The 16,986-nt window shown below is 36.3% G+C and overlaps 1 protein-coding gene across 3 annotated transcripts; it reads left to right on the top strand.

Annotated features, from left to right (window-relative positions):
• The first annotated feature begins 1,335 nt into the window (after nt 1-1,335).
• Nucleotides 1,336-16,628, top strand: MS3_00006033 (uncharacterized protein). 3 transcript variants are annotated; one of them, XM_051214131.1, is made up of 10 exons: nt 1,336-1,546; nt 1,585-1,665; nt 1,706-1,855; nt 3,286-3,540; nt 5,045-5,161; nt 7,221-7,455; nt 8,332-8,571; nt 9,649-9,844; nt 13,499-13,753; nt 15,885-16,628. In XM_051214131.1, exons 1-10 carry the CDS (start codon nt 1,402-1,404, stop codon nt 16,101-16,103), a joined length of 1,893 nt encoding a protein of 630 aa, XP_051067261.1. In that variant the 5' UTR covers nt 1,336-1,401; the 3' UTR covers nt 16,104-16,628. The 3 variants fall into 3 exon arrangements, with proteins under 3 accessions (XP_051067261.1, XP_051067260.1, XP_051067262.1); XM_051214130.1 differs by having other exon boundaries at nt 9,649-10,231; XM_051214132.1 differs by having other exon boundaries at nt 1,585-1,855; nt 9,649-10,231; nt 15,885-16,539.
• The last annotated feature ends 358 nt before the right edge of the window (nt 16,629-16,986 follow it).

Here is a 16,986-nt window from a genome sequence, read left to right as displayed (position 1 = left end):
AGGCAACTTGACCTATTCTTAAGGACCAAGGACAGCATCACACTATGATTTACCAATTTCTTTTCCTCTTTTATTGTTAACATACCTAGGTTCCTGCCTGGAGGATTTGGTGATCCCCTGCTACTAGACACGGAAGCCTGTTAAGCGAAAGCTTCTTCTATTCCGTCCACAACCATTTGAACAATTTAAGTCCGTGAAATTTGCAGAAAACAGAACTATATATATATATATATATATATATATATATATATATATATATATATATATATATATATATATATATAGTTTAAATACGTCGCAGACATATCACTTTAAACTCAAATTATACATATGCTTCTTTCAAGAGAATAAGGTGAAATCTATTTTCGAATTCCGTTCTTTTGTAAGAAATTTTTGTCTTCATACATAATAGTAGTGGAAAACCCCTATTCAGGTAAGAAAGTATTAATATCAGAAGGGGTTTTTTCTGGATATTATAAAAATTTCAACAGTGATGGTTTAGCTTCGATTGACTCATGATCTCAACTATTAAAATTACCACAATATAAAAGTGACAGTGGACAACAACTTTCTAAACACAACCCTCCACTGTTAGCAATCATGTGCCCACTACTGATTGGCTTCAAGAGGTATTTTTTGGAGTTCTAGTGAGAAGCAGTGACCAGAGAAGTTCACTCGAGTATGTTGTGAGAAAGCAACTCACTGAGGACAATGATGGATGTGCCGATCGATTTCGCGGATTAGTTGAAGTTAGGCGTTAACACCGTTTGATGCCGGCCGGCTCAGTGGTTTACAGGTTAAGCGCTTGCGCGTAAGAATGATATGTCCTTGGTTCGAATCTCGCAAGGCGGGATCGTGAATGTTCACTGCTGAGAAGTCCCACGATGGAACGGAACGGTTTCCAGTGTTTTCAGGTTTTCCATGATAGTCTAACTTCAATTTACTCATGATCCTATCTATTGAAAGAAAATATTACACATTTAAACATGAGTTAATGTATCAGTATTTACCGCTACAATCTTAAATATTATGTAGAGAGCATATCTATGAATAACTTTTTGTAGTACACCAGAAGCAACCTGCTAGAGTCTGGTCCTCAGACGTTCTCTGATTTTATAGAGATATAATGAGAAAGTACATGTTGTTTTGGTTGCACAATATTTGAAGACACTGAGCACATAATTAGAACACCATCCTAGACTTTACGATATCGTGACATTCCGTTAGCTAACTATTCAGAGCATTGTTCTGTTTTCTTGTGGCTTCGTAAATATCCCACATCAGATTAGCGATAAAAATGTTTCTTCCATTGAACACTTTAATTGAGCCTTGGTACTAGTGTGATCGTTAAGGCTTAAGGTCGATTTCAAGGTTAATTCGAGTCGACATCATAGAGGTCCCATGGGTTGTAATGAGTTTTTAGATGTGGATGTTGTGGATGAGTTGCAGTCTTATATCGAACGTCAGATTCATAGTGTTGATTTGAAGAAGAATTTTAATAGCGTGACTGCGTTTGGTGGGGGTAAATCAAAAGTCAGAATAACATGTAAGTTTTCATTAAGCATTTTATATTTCTATTGGTAGCTGGAGTTTATTCAGTAGACCTTCATTCAAAAAATATAGTTTCTAAAGCTGTTAAGAAGCTTTCATGTGAGCTTGATCAAGGTAAAAATTTTCTCGAGACTATTAATTATTGTTTGTTAAGTTGTTTCACATACCTATAGCCGTCCAGATAGTGCCAATTTAAGGATAACGTCCATTATACGGGATTTTGAGAAAACAGTTACCGATATGTGTAACCAGTACTCTGCACATGTTTCAAAATTGAGAAATCCTCTCTCATCCATTAAGCTAGGTGAGTTGGTACTTACATTAGATTAGCTGGTATCTGGAACTTGTTTCAGCTTACCTAGCTAATCATTGAATTTAATAAGAAATACTACACTCATCGAAATATTATCAGACTGTCGGTTGGTTAGTTTTGAATCGAAGTTTATAAATTTAACATTTGTTTAGTACCTGCTAATTCATTCAGTGTCACTTCGTTGTGTTAGTAGTCTTGAATATCTGGTTTAACCACATTAGGTAGAATGAATTTCGACATAATTGTAGAGAAACATTTCACTCCATTCGTTCTTTACCAAACGTTTCAGTGGGAATTTTCATTTAACTTATACGTGTTAGGAGAAAACCCTTCGTGGTTTCCTCAGCTTCAAGTATTCCATCACAGGTTTTTGAGATTAAATCAGCTTCATTTCCAGTTTCCTATGAATTCAGTGAAGTTGAAGGTTGTGACCAGTGTTCGTTAGTTAAAATCTAACGTTTATTAGCCTTTATCTTGGTGTTAAATCTAAGAGTTAATGTATACATTATTAATCTGATAATGGAAAAAAACGAAACAAAAATATTAAAAATCAGCAAAGTAATGAGTTACACAATTTTAGCATCTAAAATTTCGCCATTCATAAGAACGAAATCCTAAATTCGAGTTCAGAAACAATAAAATGATCAACTCTCGACCCTAGTTTATCGAATCTTTACTTCCAGAATTTGAATATATTTGGTAGCTTCGAATTTGTTAGCTTTGATTAGCAACACAGCCCAGTTTCTTTATATGATGATATACGAATTATTAAAGTACTTGTTTAGTGAACGAAGACTTGGTGGGGAAAACCAATTTACCGTTTTTTGCAAAGTCACACAGTGCCTTTGTGAAATATGGAAACCATACATTAAATACATTATTTGCATACCTTCCTTCAGTTGTCCTTTACGTACTCCATTCTGCTGGTCCTGTTGTCATTCCGATTGCTCCCCTTTTTTCTTCCTGTTCTCTTCAACTCACTCTTCTGCTGGTTAGAATTCTAATTCGTACTCCTGCTACATACTACTTGTATCTGTCCACATGAACTGCACACCATACTCTTCATCCCTTTAAGAAGTCTCTCTCTCAGTTGTTATGCTCGCCGTTATGCCGAACCTTAGTTCTGTCGATCTGCTGGGTCATCTAAATCTGATAACCATTCAACACCCAATAAGTTCTACGTCTCCTTCCCGTCTACTGAAACTGCTACACTCAACGCCGCCTCGCCAGATTACTCCATATAACGTCTCTTATTGGGACCAGACCGCTCCAACTAATGACTCCTCCCGGAGTCTTCAGGACTACTCCCTCCTCCTCGCTGTAGGCAGCGACACCAAGGCACTGTTTATTAGTCTCTTGTTTATGAATATCTTTTTTCTATATTTTCAACCGCATTTTTCCTCTCACTGACTTCATTTTAGGTAGTGTTTATGCTTGGGCACGTGAGCAGTCCGGAGCCAACTTTAATGACCTTCAAATGTGTTCAGATCTTAGAAAAAATCGTTTGCGTTTATGTCAAAAGTTGTCACGTTTGGTACGTCTATCTAAGTCATCTAAAGAACAGAGTCAACGTCATCCTCTACTCGTCAGTCTGCGACATGACCTAACGAAAATAAGATTACGTGCGACAGGGAAAGTATTTACAGAAAAGCCTGTAATTATTACACTTCCTTCAGGTATACATTGCAAATTTTTATTCGTATGTCGCATAATTTGCCTCTAAAACCTACAGTAGGTTGCTATTTGCATTCTATATCCGAAAAACATTCAGACAAAATATTTTACTAATACATCTCATTTGAACTGTATTTCCTGTTGAGTTTGTGCATGTCTCTCTTAATAACATGTGTAGGAACCTGAACTAACTTCTGTTTTCCGATTTCACGTCGTTAACGGGCTCCTTAAAACCTGTCTATTCTTATCCAGACAAATCGAGATTTACAAAATCATGTTAAAAATAGGTGTTTATTGACTCAGATACCATATATATGCCTAGTCTTACGTTGTAGCTGACTGACAGCTTACGTCTCAGTAATTGGTACACATTGATCTTTTGTGTATTTTGTTATTCCCTATAACCCGTTAATTATCACGTGACAAGATCGCCAATCAGAACATTAACTTATGTGACCTTGACCCTGTGCTGTACCAATGATGGGTTAACCATCACGAGCAGCCTTGAGTCAACTCTGTACCCTTATTGGTCATCTATATAGTAGCTTCTCGCATAGTCCTACTCGTTGAGTCCAGAACACAATATCAGCTTGTACTCTATGAATCATGCAATTCAGACATACGCAGTTTATTCACGAGTAAACTAGACCACATCACATCATCAAATAGAAAGTAACATTTATATAAGATCAAGCTGAATGTGACTGTGAATGTGAGAGACTAACTAATAGATTTCAATAACTTTAGAATAGTAACTGTTACAATGGTAGCCAAGAGGTCAAATGAAAGCTTATAATAAGGGATATAAATACGTATAATCTAGTTACTTGATATTTGTACAATAAGAATATATATATATATAATAACAGTCCATAAATAATCCCTAGCAGTTACCATTTACTTATTCTTGGATAGGATATAACGTGGTTGCCATGGTTAGTTACCATGCCCCAGTTTTTAGTGTTTGAACGAGTACAATTTACCATTTGGCTTCACCTCGTACATGCTGATGTTTACCTTGGATTTTCCTGATGGCTTTTAAAACCAAGGTTTGGCAATGGGATCATTCAGTGCCTTTTATTAAAGATACGTCTAAACTACAGAATTCAGTATCGTGAAATGAACTTTGTTATTGTTTACTGATTTCATTTATGCCTTGAAATATGACACCAAACCTCAATATTATATCGTTTCCCTTAAATAAATCTTGTTCTTCAACAAAGGAAGCTGATTCTTTGCTCATCTAATTGACATCGGTCGCCACATTGATAAAGTTTCAGTTATTTATGTGCTTCGGGAACTTAGGTCAACATACGTATGTTGCAGGTTCTTTGTTTGCCATAACTGACTGTACCATGCTATGTATCTCTCGTTGCTTCTACCGTTTCTACATGCTGACTTTTCATAAACAGATTTTAGCAGTATGGTCGTTTCCATATAAAAATTTAGTATCAACTTCTTTCATTATTTGTACTTCATTTTTCAACCAACTAATATACTTCACAGACAGTACCTTTGCTTCGTTTGAAAAACCCATTATCCAATCGAAACTCGCGGTTGTATTTGAAAGGTTGGCTGATCAAATAACTGATCTTCTTCTCCCAATTTCACATCTTATTCCAGGTACGTCCAGAAGACGATTTCAGAATAAACAGTTGACATTTTTGGCTAATCGTTGTTTTATTGTGTTCATCGTAATGCAATACTTTAAGATAAACTTATCACAGATAGTTTTCGTACAAACCTTCCTAGACGTTTCTGTTAGTTGGTATCACAGGTTGTAAGAAGTACCTAATGAGAGCTTAACGAAATAAAATGAATCCGTGCTATTCTGTTCACGTCCTTGTGTATCTTTTTCAGGTTCTTAAGATAGACTTTGGCACACACTTATACAGTAATGCTAAGAGTGATTTAGTGACTGGGAAATATTGAATTGAATTGTTACATTTTGACAACTACAACTGTCTTGTCAAGTCGTGTTCTTTAAACTGAATGGTTTAACCATGAAACTCATTTCCTTTTCAGGCTCAATGAGTGTTGACCTTAAAAAGTAAAATGTCTCCACAAGTCAATACCAGGTTCTGTTGAGATTAAATTTGATTGTTTATTGCTGACAATTATAACCTGATTGTCTGCATATTCTACGTATCATCTTACTTTGAAAGTTTAAGGTTTTCTATTAACGTTAACTTAGAGTTTGGGCTTGCTCGTTATGAAAACCTGTTCAAGCTGTATTGTCCAGAATATATATTCTTTGGGGGTTTTCTCTTAGGGTGGCCCCGAAATGCCCTGGTACGGCCGAGGGTGGGGGGAGTTCGCTCTCCCTCTCGAACTGATCTCACATGGCCACGCGTATATAGCCTCTGCCAAGGAAGTCCTACCCACTGCCTTCTCGTGGTGGGGGTGTTGTTTACGGAATTGAGAGGGCAAAAAGCGAATGTCCGGCGCTTTAATCGGGTTAGTGGACTCGGAGAGTCCACCTAGGGGAGTTGGGCAACCCTTATTCCAAACCAATAGTGCACATATGCTCCAGGATCCTGAAGGAACAAATGGCGTATGAACCAATCGTTGGTCTCTGGTTAAGATGGGACTGCATTTCCTTACGATGCTCCACTGCCTTGTGGATCAGACCTTCAGGTCGAAGGCTCTGGTTGTGGCCCCCTAAGAAAACCACGTGCTTCGGTTTGGGCACCCGTACAGTATCACAGCCCTCACACAAATCAAATGATATTTGTGCGGCGCATATGTAACTGGTTCCTCCTCGTACCAGTATTCATGTGTTCAAATAAATAAATAAAATAATACCTTAGGATGTAGGTTGGTCGGAGGGCCATCAAACTATAGATTGTAAAATTAAATTAAAATGGTAGGTTATCATCGACATTACTGGGGTATGGCAGAAGTAATATGTTTCTCAGCAATAACCAGCATCTCCAGTGATGCTGCACTCTCAAAAATTAAAAGAGAGATTAAAAGCTTCGTCCCTGAGCATTATGACTTCTCTTGTTACGACCTAGATACTCATTGCTTAGTATTCTCGGACACTACTACAATCGACAAGTATCTAAATCAAAACACAGTTAAACTGGAACGTAATTATGTTCCAAATACCAAGAGCGGACAGAATTAGGAATCACAATACGAAAAACGTCAGCATATTCATAATTTTTTTGTAAGAAGATTCTAAATTCTCCAAGTGTCTTCTAGAGCTGATTGGTTAATAAAACGCCAACGTCTCCTAGCGCAATACATCACGGAGCATGGTTTAATTCAATCTATATCCCGCTAACATTAAGTAAAAACACTTCGCGTGGACCCACGACCTTCCACTTCCGGTGGTAAGGTTTCACAACTCAGTTAACACGAAAATCACTTACAAAAGGTTCGTACTCGACCAGCCTCGGACTGTCGTCCCCTTAGCTCTGCAACCACGCTCATAAATTGACATGACCTGTGATGCTAATCCAGTTTTTTCTTTTCAGATCTTTTAATTGGAAGTTTCCTACTGTATGGACGACCAGAGATTTTCAATCACCTATACACTTTTAATACAGTAACTTAATAGACGTTAAAATTTCTTGTCATACAGACTTATTTTCTGTAAATAAGACTAAATATAATATATTTCATTGTTTTCACTTTCTACATCCGGTTTTCAATTTCTAAAAATGTCCTTTTAAAGGTATTTCAATCGTAAAATGTGCCGATGATGCTGCAAAACGCCGAGAGAATTTACGTGCACAAGTAATTTTAGCTATTCACGGATTTTATTGTCATTTCAATGAGATCACTGAAGAAAATACATATGAATTTAAACAAAATAATTCAGTCATGAATGATGATCCTATGAATGGAAGTTATGACTTATCGGATAGATCTGAGTCTAGTTCCGATGATGATGACATTACTGGGGTAAAGTAAGTTACCTGATTAAATCTCGGGTGTAGTTTATATCGTTTTATTTTCTTCTGTAGTATCATTATTATTAGTCACAGTGTTTGGTTACCAATCAAATTTTGTGTTGTAATGCGAATAACATAGCAATTGTTGCTAAGTTAAAGGAGCAAGAGTTACTACGATAGATTCCCATATCACCCAACCGTTACTGCTATCTTCATTTGGTAAGGCTTACATGTCATCATAACCCAGTCGAACTATATTGGCTGGAAAACTCCTGTCAGGTTCTATCAATCCAAACAAGCTGGTTGAAGATCGTTAAGAGTAAAAGCAGTAAACTTATGGTCTGAGGATGAAGTCGTACTGTTGTTCGCATAGGGGTGTAGTGATAGTACGGTGTTTCCTTTAAAAAACCAGTATTTATATTGATGCTGCCTTCTTACTACGGAAGGAAGTGATAAGAAAAGGTTTACTCTAAAAATAGCACACTTCACGTTACCCCCATAGATTCCGGCGTCGGCGTTTTAGCCCTTATAGTACAGAGTCAACACATCAAGGACTCTACACAAAAAGACCTCGTTTATATTTCCAGTCTCAGCTGCTTTGTTGGTCTCTGCGGTCACACTCCAATATCATTGCCAACCCAATTTTCTTTTTGAGGATTCTGAAGGGGAAGTATCTTTCACATTTAGAGTAACTGGGAAACAACAACTATCCTCTCCTAACAACACTCGAGATCACTTCACTTAAAATCCGGCTCGTTCCTTGTAATGTCAAAACATTTATCTAATGCTTCCGAATTTCCAACGATTGTGTAGATCAATTAAATTCAATACAAACTATATTGTTTTATTTGTATTGGAATGAACTGTTATTTTCACTTCATTTAAATGTAGGTTATTAGCTCAACTAAGTCCTGCTATAGTCCAAGCTTCACTTGATCGATTTGATCATTTTAATTGGAATAAACAAAAACAACGATCTTCATCAAATCGTTCAAAAGAACAAACAATGGAACTGCAATCTATCAACAATATACGACAACCTACTTCCAGTTATGTAAAATCATTAAATATAAAAGAAAAGATGAAATTAATTCAATCTACAATGGATAATGGAAATGTTGAGAAACTAATGTAGGTCTCTCTTTTGATTTGGTCTTTACAAAGAATATACATATTTCATTATGTTATTGGAGTAAAAGTTAAATGGTTAAGTTGTTCAACTTTCAGTCATTAAATTACAGATTCGTTTCTTAATCTTCATAATATCAAATGTAAATATCTTGTCAGATATAGAGTAAACAGAATAAAAGTTATAAATATCTATGAACTTAACTTGTGGTTAATAAAGTTTCGATACCAATACTCGCCAAGACTCTAATTTATGGACGAGCCAATCAGAAGCGCTTTGGAGATTCCAAGGTTACGGCACCAACTTCAGTGCTTAGTGCTAACGTACGATCGGTTCACAGGGAATTTTGTACAAAACATGATATTTGAGCGGCTATAACAAATAAAACGGCGAGATTATAATTTGTGGACGAATCAACCAGGTATAAGATAACAGATCTTGGATTTTGGCGCGAAAGTCTTTCATCTATTTGGCATTATAGCTGATGTCAGTTCGTGATGGAAACTCCATATATAATTCTTAACTAGGGCAAATTACGACAATTATTGCGAACTGGATAATAAAAGCACCAGTAACACTAGCTGCAGCCAGGTACTACAATATATACGGATGTTTGGAGAGCGTACAAACTCTTACATAGTCTTGGTTATGTGCATCGTGTCGTTATCCACAAGTGGCATTTTGTGTACTCAACAACCGGAGTTCACAAAGACAATATTTAAGCTGTGTGGTCGAGGTTGAAATAGTTTTTCAGACTTTATCATGGCTCTAGAGGCCGACTATACTGTAGCCATTTGGATGATCTTCTCTACTGCATGCATTACGATTTTAGAACCTCTGAACCTCTTTCAAACCTTGACAAGTTTTTGAACCACGTCTAAGAAGTGTATCCACTTTATTTCCTTGGTTTTGTATAATATATTTTTACTCTATACTGACTGTTTGCTGATTGGCTAATATTTCTCAAAGTCACTTAAGATTTGTTCAAGGGTCGTCTATAAATTAGAGTCCCGCTGCAATACTCTTCTAACTAGTATTAATTTCTTGTTGAATTTTCTTCTAATATCATTTCTATACAGAGAGACAAATTCTGAAGGTCAATTGAATAACGATGTTTCAATGGAATCAGATTCTGAGATTATTCGAACTGAAGAAGATGAAATAGAAGAGAAAGAAATAGAAGAGAATAATCGAATTGATACTGACGAAGAAAAACACAATAAAACAATACAACATTTCAATAAATCAACGAAATCACATTCTAATAGTAGTAAAGTGAGTAGTAGTGGATTTACACGAAAACATACAAATCGATCACTTCGTTTACGTCATAGTCGAACACCATCTGATGCAAGTTGTTCCGAAGGTGAAGTATTGTCTGATACTGAAGAAGATCATGACTTAACTGATAATGATGTTGTTGATGAAAAAGATATTGTTGCTGTTCAGGAGAAAGTGAAATCGATCTCTGAAACAAATTGTGATCATAATGAAAATTTAGTCCGTTTGGTTCATAATTCATTACAGGCTAATACACCTATTAGTGATGTTGACTTAACTGAATTAGAAATTATGGATGAATGGGGTCCACCTACATCGGTTAATCGATTAGACACATCAATTGCATTAAGTGATATCAGCCTTCCAGCTGAAAAAGAGTTGGTTAGTCGATTTTTTGAGTTTCACTTTTAGAATTTTTTTGAACAAATACAAATACGACATTAAGTATATAAATCATTCCAATAGTTGAAATCATTAGTCGATTGAAGCTAAACCAACATTGAAAAACTGGAAGCACTAGACGGCCGTTTCGTCCTAGTATGGGACTCCTCAGCAGTGGGCATCCACTATCCCGCTACCCGCGAGATTCGAACCCAGGACTTATCGGTCTCGCCCGCGAGCGCTTAACCATTAGAACAATGATCCGACATCCAACGGTGGTCTAGCTGCAATTGACTCATGATTTCAACTATTGAAATTTCTATTTTAGAAAAATCTCCACAAAACCCCTTCTATATAAGTCATATTTGAAATTTTTGAACTTATTTCAGTGTTTCACACAGTGAATTAGTTTTAGCTTCTTCAAGGAAATAGTTCAAATTAAAATAATCGAAAATAGATTCTTTCACCTAATATCTTCTGGTATAGTTGGCGTACCCAATCTTCGTCACACTGTTTATTCAAATGTTGATGAATTACTATGTTAATTCATACGAGTCTGATTGTGGTGTCATAGGACAGTCAGTTAGTTAGCTTCAACGCAGGACCAGACATATATATGTATGGGTCCAATTTGCCATACCTCATTAGCACAACAAAATGAACACCGAATTCGTAGAAGCAGTCACTGAAATGGTAGTAATATATCATAGAAAGATTGTGTGTAAGGATTAGTTGGTAGAAAGAAAGATATAAAGCAATTTTAATCCCACGGTTTAAGAGAATACAGAGAGTGTATTCACCTACACCATTGTGATCGATTCTGAGCCATGTCACCAAGAGTCTTCAACCATTGGTTACAAAAGTCACGCGGACCTCAACCAAGTAGTCTGCATCTATCAACATGGCTCAGACTAAAAGTTAGTGGCTTCAAGCACTGATTCCACGTTTTGGTTTGGCCACCCCTAACTTTTTCCCATCCGTCTCCAACACTGGTCAGCATAGCACGTCGTGGTAATCGATGTTCAGGTATACGTAACACGTGGCCTAACTATCTCAGTCAATGAAGATTTTCAACCTCATCAACTGATTTACCATCATTCTCTAATACCATGCATCTAATCTCACTATTACTTACCCGGCGATCCCAGAAGATGCGAGCAATATTTCTACGACACCTGTAATCAAATACGAGTATCTTCTACTCTTAACGACCACGTTTGGTAGCTGTAAAGTAGAACAGAATAAACTGCTGCGCAGTATCCTCGTTCACATCTGTTGTGGTGTAAGAAAGTCGTAAATGCTAATATTTTGTCGAGTTCAATTGTCAATAACAATGAATAAAATTTTAACTTGAAAATATCTACTGAATAATAAAAAAATTCCATGGAAGGTATCCTCGTTGAGCTCTTTTTTTCGAACTATTTAATCTTGTATGTATGTGTATTGATAGGATGAATAGTAAAACAGTCGAAATGATAGTAGTGTCAATCGTAACGAGGGAAATTAGATAGTAATAAATGCAGATAAGATTGATTTCATCTTACTTGATACTTATCAGCTATGTGTGTCTATATCCCAGTGTTGGTGTTTACTTTGGAAATCGAACCCAATACGATTCACTTCAAAACACCCAACACTTTATCTACTGGGCTACTGAGACCAGTTGCTAAAGCTCCTGGAATATACAGTAAGTTTAATGCCTTAAGTCCTAACTTCGAGTCCCAGAGTGAGCAATAACTATGCGATGCAGTTACATCTAATTGATGAGTCCCGTATAGCACAAAACGCATGTCATGAATTCCACTGTTAGCTACATCCCACTTTTGTAAACTCAGAATTGGAATCAACTTGAATTATCTCATTATTTGTATTGTTGACTGGATTTTGATCGATCTTAGTTGACATAATTTCACCTTCTGTGAATTGCCTTACTTTTGTCATTTTATCATAAGTTATTTCGAATAGTTGGATTGTAGCTACTAATGAAATCTAAATTATCTGTTTTATCCTATTTGCCACTTGTCAGCTGAATGTATCTGCATCTTTGTGTTCATATTCACGTTGAAACTTGTACTCAACATTTTCTTACTTCAAACACCCAACATGTTCATCGATGTACAACAATTTTTGTACTTTCTATTAAATAATTATATTTAATCGGTGAATTTATTCGTGACATTATTTTGTTATATTTATTAAAGCTTATGATTTAATATTGGAGGCCTGATAAATCCGAGTATTGTTCAATTGGTTAGTTTACGGTCTCTAGTATTATGTCAAGCCCAGACAAGTCATTCCAGCTTCCTGGGGTCACACCTTGACCTTGTCAATTATTCGCTTATTAACTTTGACTGGTTCTATTACGAGCGCATATTCGTGTATCGTCTACCCTATTCATCAAGTCTTTTACTTATTTTTGTTCAGCTAGAAATCTTTATCAACACGAGTTGGCTCACTCACCTTAACCGTTTCTCTTCGTTTTCCCGCTTATTCTGAATGTCTGTTTGGATAAATGAGTTACTGAAATAACTTCAACTTAATCCGTATTCGGCTTTTTATTATCGCTATCACATAAACGAGGCTAACCTAGGTGTAATATACGGGGTTGAGATTAGATGGTGGTTGGAGGTAGTCGATAGGAAACCCTGGACCCAGGTCACGTGCTACTTGGCACTCGTCAGCGAGGTGTACCTGTAATCTTGAGGGAACTGATGCTACCTGACGGATTCGATCTCGTGTCACCCAGCTTCACAGTCAGAGACGTCACCAATGACCTATCAGGGCGGCGATTGACCTCTTGTAGGACTGAGATGTAATCACAATTGATTGATCACTGGGTAGCGATCAATGTCATGTGTGTCAAGTCCTTCTTAGGTTAAAGTCCACTCTCGTTCTCACTTTTGATCATGTACCTGACAACCAACCAAAATAAATCAGGAATTATTATTTACACTATCTTAATCTATGATAGAGGGCAAGTTTCATTTTCTAACATATTTGCTGGCTTATATGAATAATGTAAAGCTTCCTATAACAACAAAAATACCATTCAATCATGATATGGACGTGTCAAATGTAGCGCAGTCAGTTGTGATGGAAGAAAAATCACAACATAGCAGAATTCATACTTACTTACGCCTGTTACCCCTAGTGAAGAAGCATAAATGTCTTGACAACGTACAGTTTATCTCTAACCGTAAAATAACTCTTAATTTATTCTGTATTTAATTTATTGTAAATAAAATTTTTTTGTTTTTTGCTTCATAGAACTTGATCACAACTGATGGTGATAAGAATGATAAAATTACAGATTTATTCAATGAATCATTAGAATTCTGTGCTAAACATTTACATGATTTAATAATATTAGCTGAAACTAATTGTCATTTAATGAGAAAGCCTATAGATATCAATAAACAAACTGATATCAATCAAACAAAAATCAATAATCAATTACAATCGAATTTTTGTTTATCTTCTGAATTAGAAGCTAGTATTGATAGAACAGCAACTGCTTTCAAAGTAAGAATTATGATTATGATTGTTGTAAATTTGAATATATATATATATATATATATATATATATATATATATATATGGGTAGATAAATCGTTCTAATTAATTCTCCGATGACATAGTTTTATTTGCTGAAGATGCTGACGAAATGCAGAGTCTTCTGACCACTCTAAGAAACAATACAAGCACGTTCGGGATGCGATTCTCCCCCTCGAAATGCAAAATGTTGCTTCAGGATTGGGTTGCATCGACACCTGAACTAATGATAGGGAGTGAAGTAATTGAGCATATCGACCGCCTCACTTGTCTTGTGAGTCTCATCAGCCCTTATGGTCTGGTGTGTGACGAAATCTCAGCACGGATACAGAAGGGTCAACTAGCTTTTACCAACTTGCGTCATTCATAGCATAGGCGAGATATCCGTCTATCAACCAAAGGACGTGTTTGCTGCGCAGCAGTTCGTTCCGTCCTATTTTACGACTGTGAAATATGGCTGGTAAGAGTAGAGGATATCCATAGGTTACTAGTATTTGATCATAGGTGTCTTCGAAACATCACTCGTATATCCTGGGACCATCAACTAAGTAATGCAGTTGTTAAGAAACGCGTACTAGGTAAGGATGGCAAATCAATTGATGACGTAGTGAAACTTCATCAGTTGAGATGGCTGGGACATGTGTTACGTATGCCCAACCACCGACTGCCTCGATGTGCCATGTTTTGTTGTGTAAGAGTAGATTGGAAGAAAGCTAGGGGCGGCCAGACCAAAACATGGCACGAATTCATGAAGTCACTGACAAGTAGACTTAGTCATATTGGTAGGTGTAGGCTACCTGGTTGGGATCCGTGAGATGATAGCAACCGACGGTTAGACTCTGAATGACATGGCTCAAAATCGTTTGCAAAAGCGCAGGTGCATCCACTCGTTCTGTTCTCCTAAATTCTAATCTTCTGAATTCTTCATGTCCCTTTCTTTTATCTCTTTCCAAATTTATTTTACTGGATTATACTGCTTGAATAACATCTTCAAACCGTAAATTTTCTGATTACAGCTTATAATTTTACTACATCTAGCACTACGGGATTTGAATCGACCACTGTATCTCTGTGCTAATGTAATGTAGTATATCTACTCGAACTGATGTACTTACGTACGAAGTTCTACGTTGTTCCTGACTGACTGGCGGACTATCTAATTATTTGAGGAGGGGTCTCTTTTAATTTGGTCATTGACTATTGAACCCTTTATCGACTACTTCCCGTTATTTTCTATCGGTTACTTACACCTGTTACTCCTCATAGAGAAGCGTAGGGCGCCCACCAGCACTCTCCATCAAACCCTGTCCTAGGCAATCCTTTCCAGCTCTTTCCAATTGTTATTCGTCTTTTTCATATCTGATTCTATTTCCCGACGTAATGTGTTCCTTAGCCCTCCTTGTCTTTCTGTGACCTTATTGGTTTTTTGATAGTTCATGTCCACAAGAGACTGTCCATTTGTATCCCATTGTAACTGTTCATCACACAATATTTGTGGGTTTGACTTGTGCCTACAGTTCTCTGATTAAATTCACAAAAAAAACTCCCAACATCTTAAAAATATTTCAACTAATAATCATATCGAATTTCTGTTAAATGTTTGGAATTTGTCAGATGGAAACCCTGAACCCATTTCCAGATTGTCGAGTAAAGGTACCTCCTATCTAGGGGGGACTAATAATAACTGTCGGATTCTTACTTGTGTTATCTATCTTCGTGGTTTGACACTGTATCACTGAGCTATTCGACTCACGACTGACTAATAGAACTGAGATGTTTACAGTGAATTAACCATTAAGTGATAAACAACATCATGTTTTTCTATCTCTTTAATGCTGATCGAATTCAGTTAGTATTGGTCAATTAACTGTACACCAAGTTTAGCTTTGCTAACACTAAAAGCTTATGATTGCTTTAATTTATTGCATATTAGGTTATATAGGATATTGATTGATAAGAGAACTGATGTTTTGTTTTGAGAATTTATTGATTTCGAATTATTTTACACAAAAAAGGATGCCAGTTAAGTTACGCCAATGTGTTTTATGCCATAAAATTGTTTCTTTTTTTGTGATGTCTTAGTTTTTTTTTCTTTCTCTAGGAACACATTAATTCAGTACTAACTAATCTGTTACATACTGCATCAATCTCAAAATCATCAAATGATGAATCAAAATCTCATAGTCAACGTATATCAACAATCACATCAGCACGTAGACAACATGCTCCTTCCCGACGTGGTTCTAGACTTCGTGGTATGCTATTAGCTTATCAACAGGATGCTGTGAAGAAACGTTTAAGCTCAAATAATTCTGACTAAACACCAATAATGAAAGCCAAACAATCATGGATCATGATTACAAAATGAAAACAAGTTTTTTGTTGTCTTTTCTAGTTTTGAAGTTTGGTTTCATTACCTTTTTTCTTACATTTGAAGCAAACATATAACTCACTATCATCAATATCCGAGTGATATAACTGTGAATTGGTCGGGTTTTTTATGATATATACACTGATCTTTTATTATTTAAGTGATTTGTTTCATATCAATCATTTATATTTGTCTACCTATATCTAAATTGAACAAACCATTCTGTAGTATATTAGAAATAGGGTTTTAGTATAATAATTGTGGTAACTAGTTCGCATTTGCACATATCACGACACTTAGGCTGACAATTAAACACTTCACATGATGTATAAGCAATGTAGTCTGCAGTCACTAAAAGCTATATGTACAACATAAATAAATCATGAAAATAATATTTTTTTTCAATTTAGTTGAAGGGATTTTATAGAAATCAGTTTAGTTTGTTTAATTGTGTTCGTCTTGATTGAAAGAGGCTAATTAATATTAGACATTCTTGTACAGTTATTGATTCATACATAATAGCGCGCGAGACCGAAGGCCCTGGGTTCGAATCCCGCGAGCGGGATCGTGGATGCGCACTGCTGAGAAGTTTCACAATAGGACGAAATGGCTGTCCAGTGCCTCCAGGTTTCCAAAGGTGGTCTAATATCAATCGGTTCATGATCTCAATCAAAAATCCACTGGTTTTCCTGAACTGGTCAATTTTATGCGACGAAATAATATTACTTACAAACTATTGTTAGTAGTTAGAAAATTTAGGATGAATTTCCGCGGTTTGGTTATTTACAACATGAAGTATTAAATAGACAAGAAGGAAAGTTGATTGACTCAA

This window comes from Schistosoma haematobium, chromosome 2 (genome assembly GCF_000699445.3).
Source record: "Schistosoma haematobium chromosome 2, whole genome shotgun sequence".
In the NCBI taxonomy this organism is placed as follows: domain Eukaryota; kingdom Metazoa; phylum Platyhelminthes; class Trematoda; order Strigeidida; family Schistosomatidae; genus Schistosoma; species Schistosoma haematobium.
This window is presented reverse-complemented; position numbering and strand designations above follow the sequence as displayed.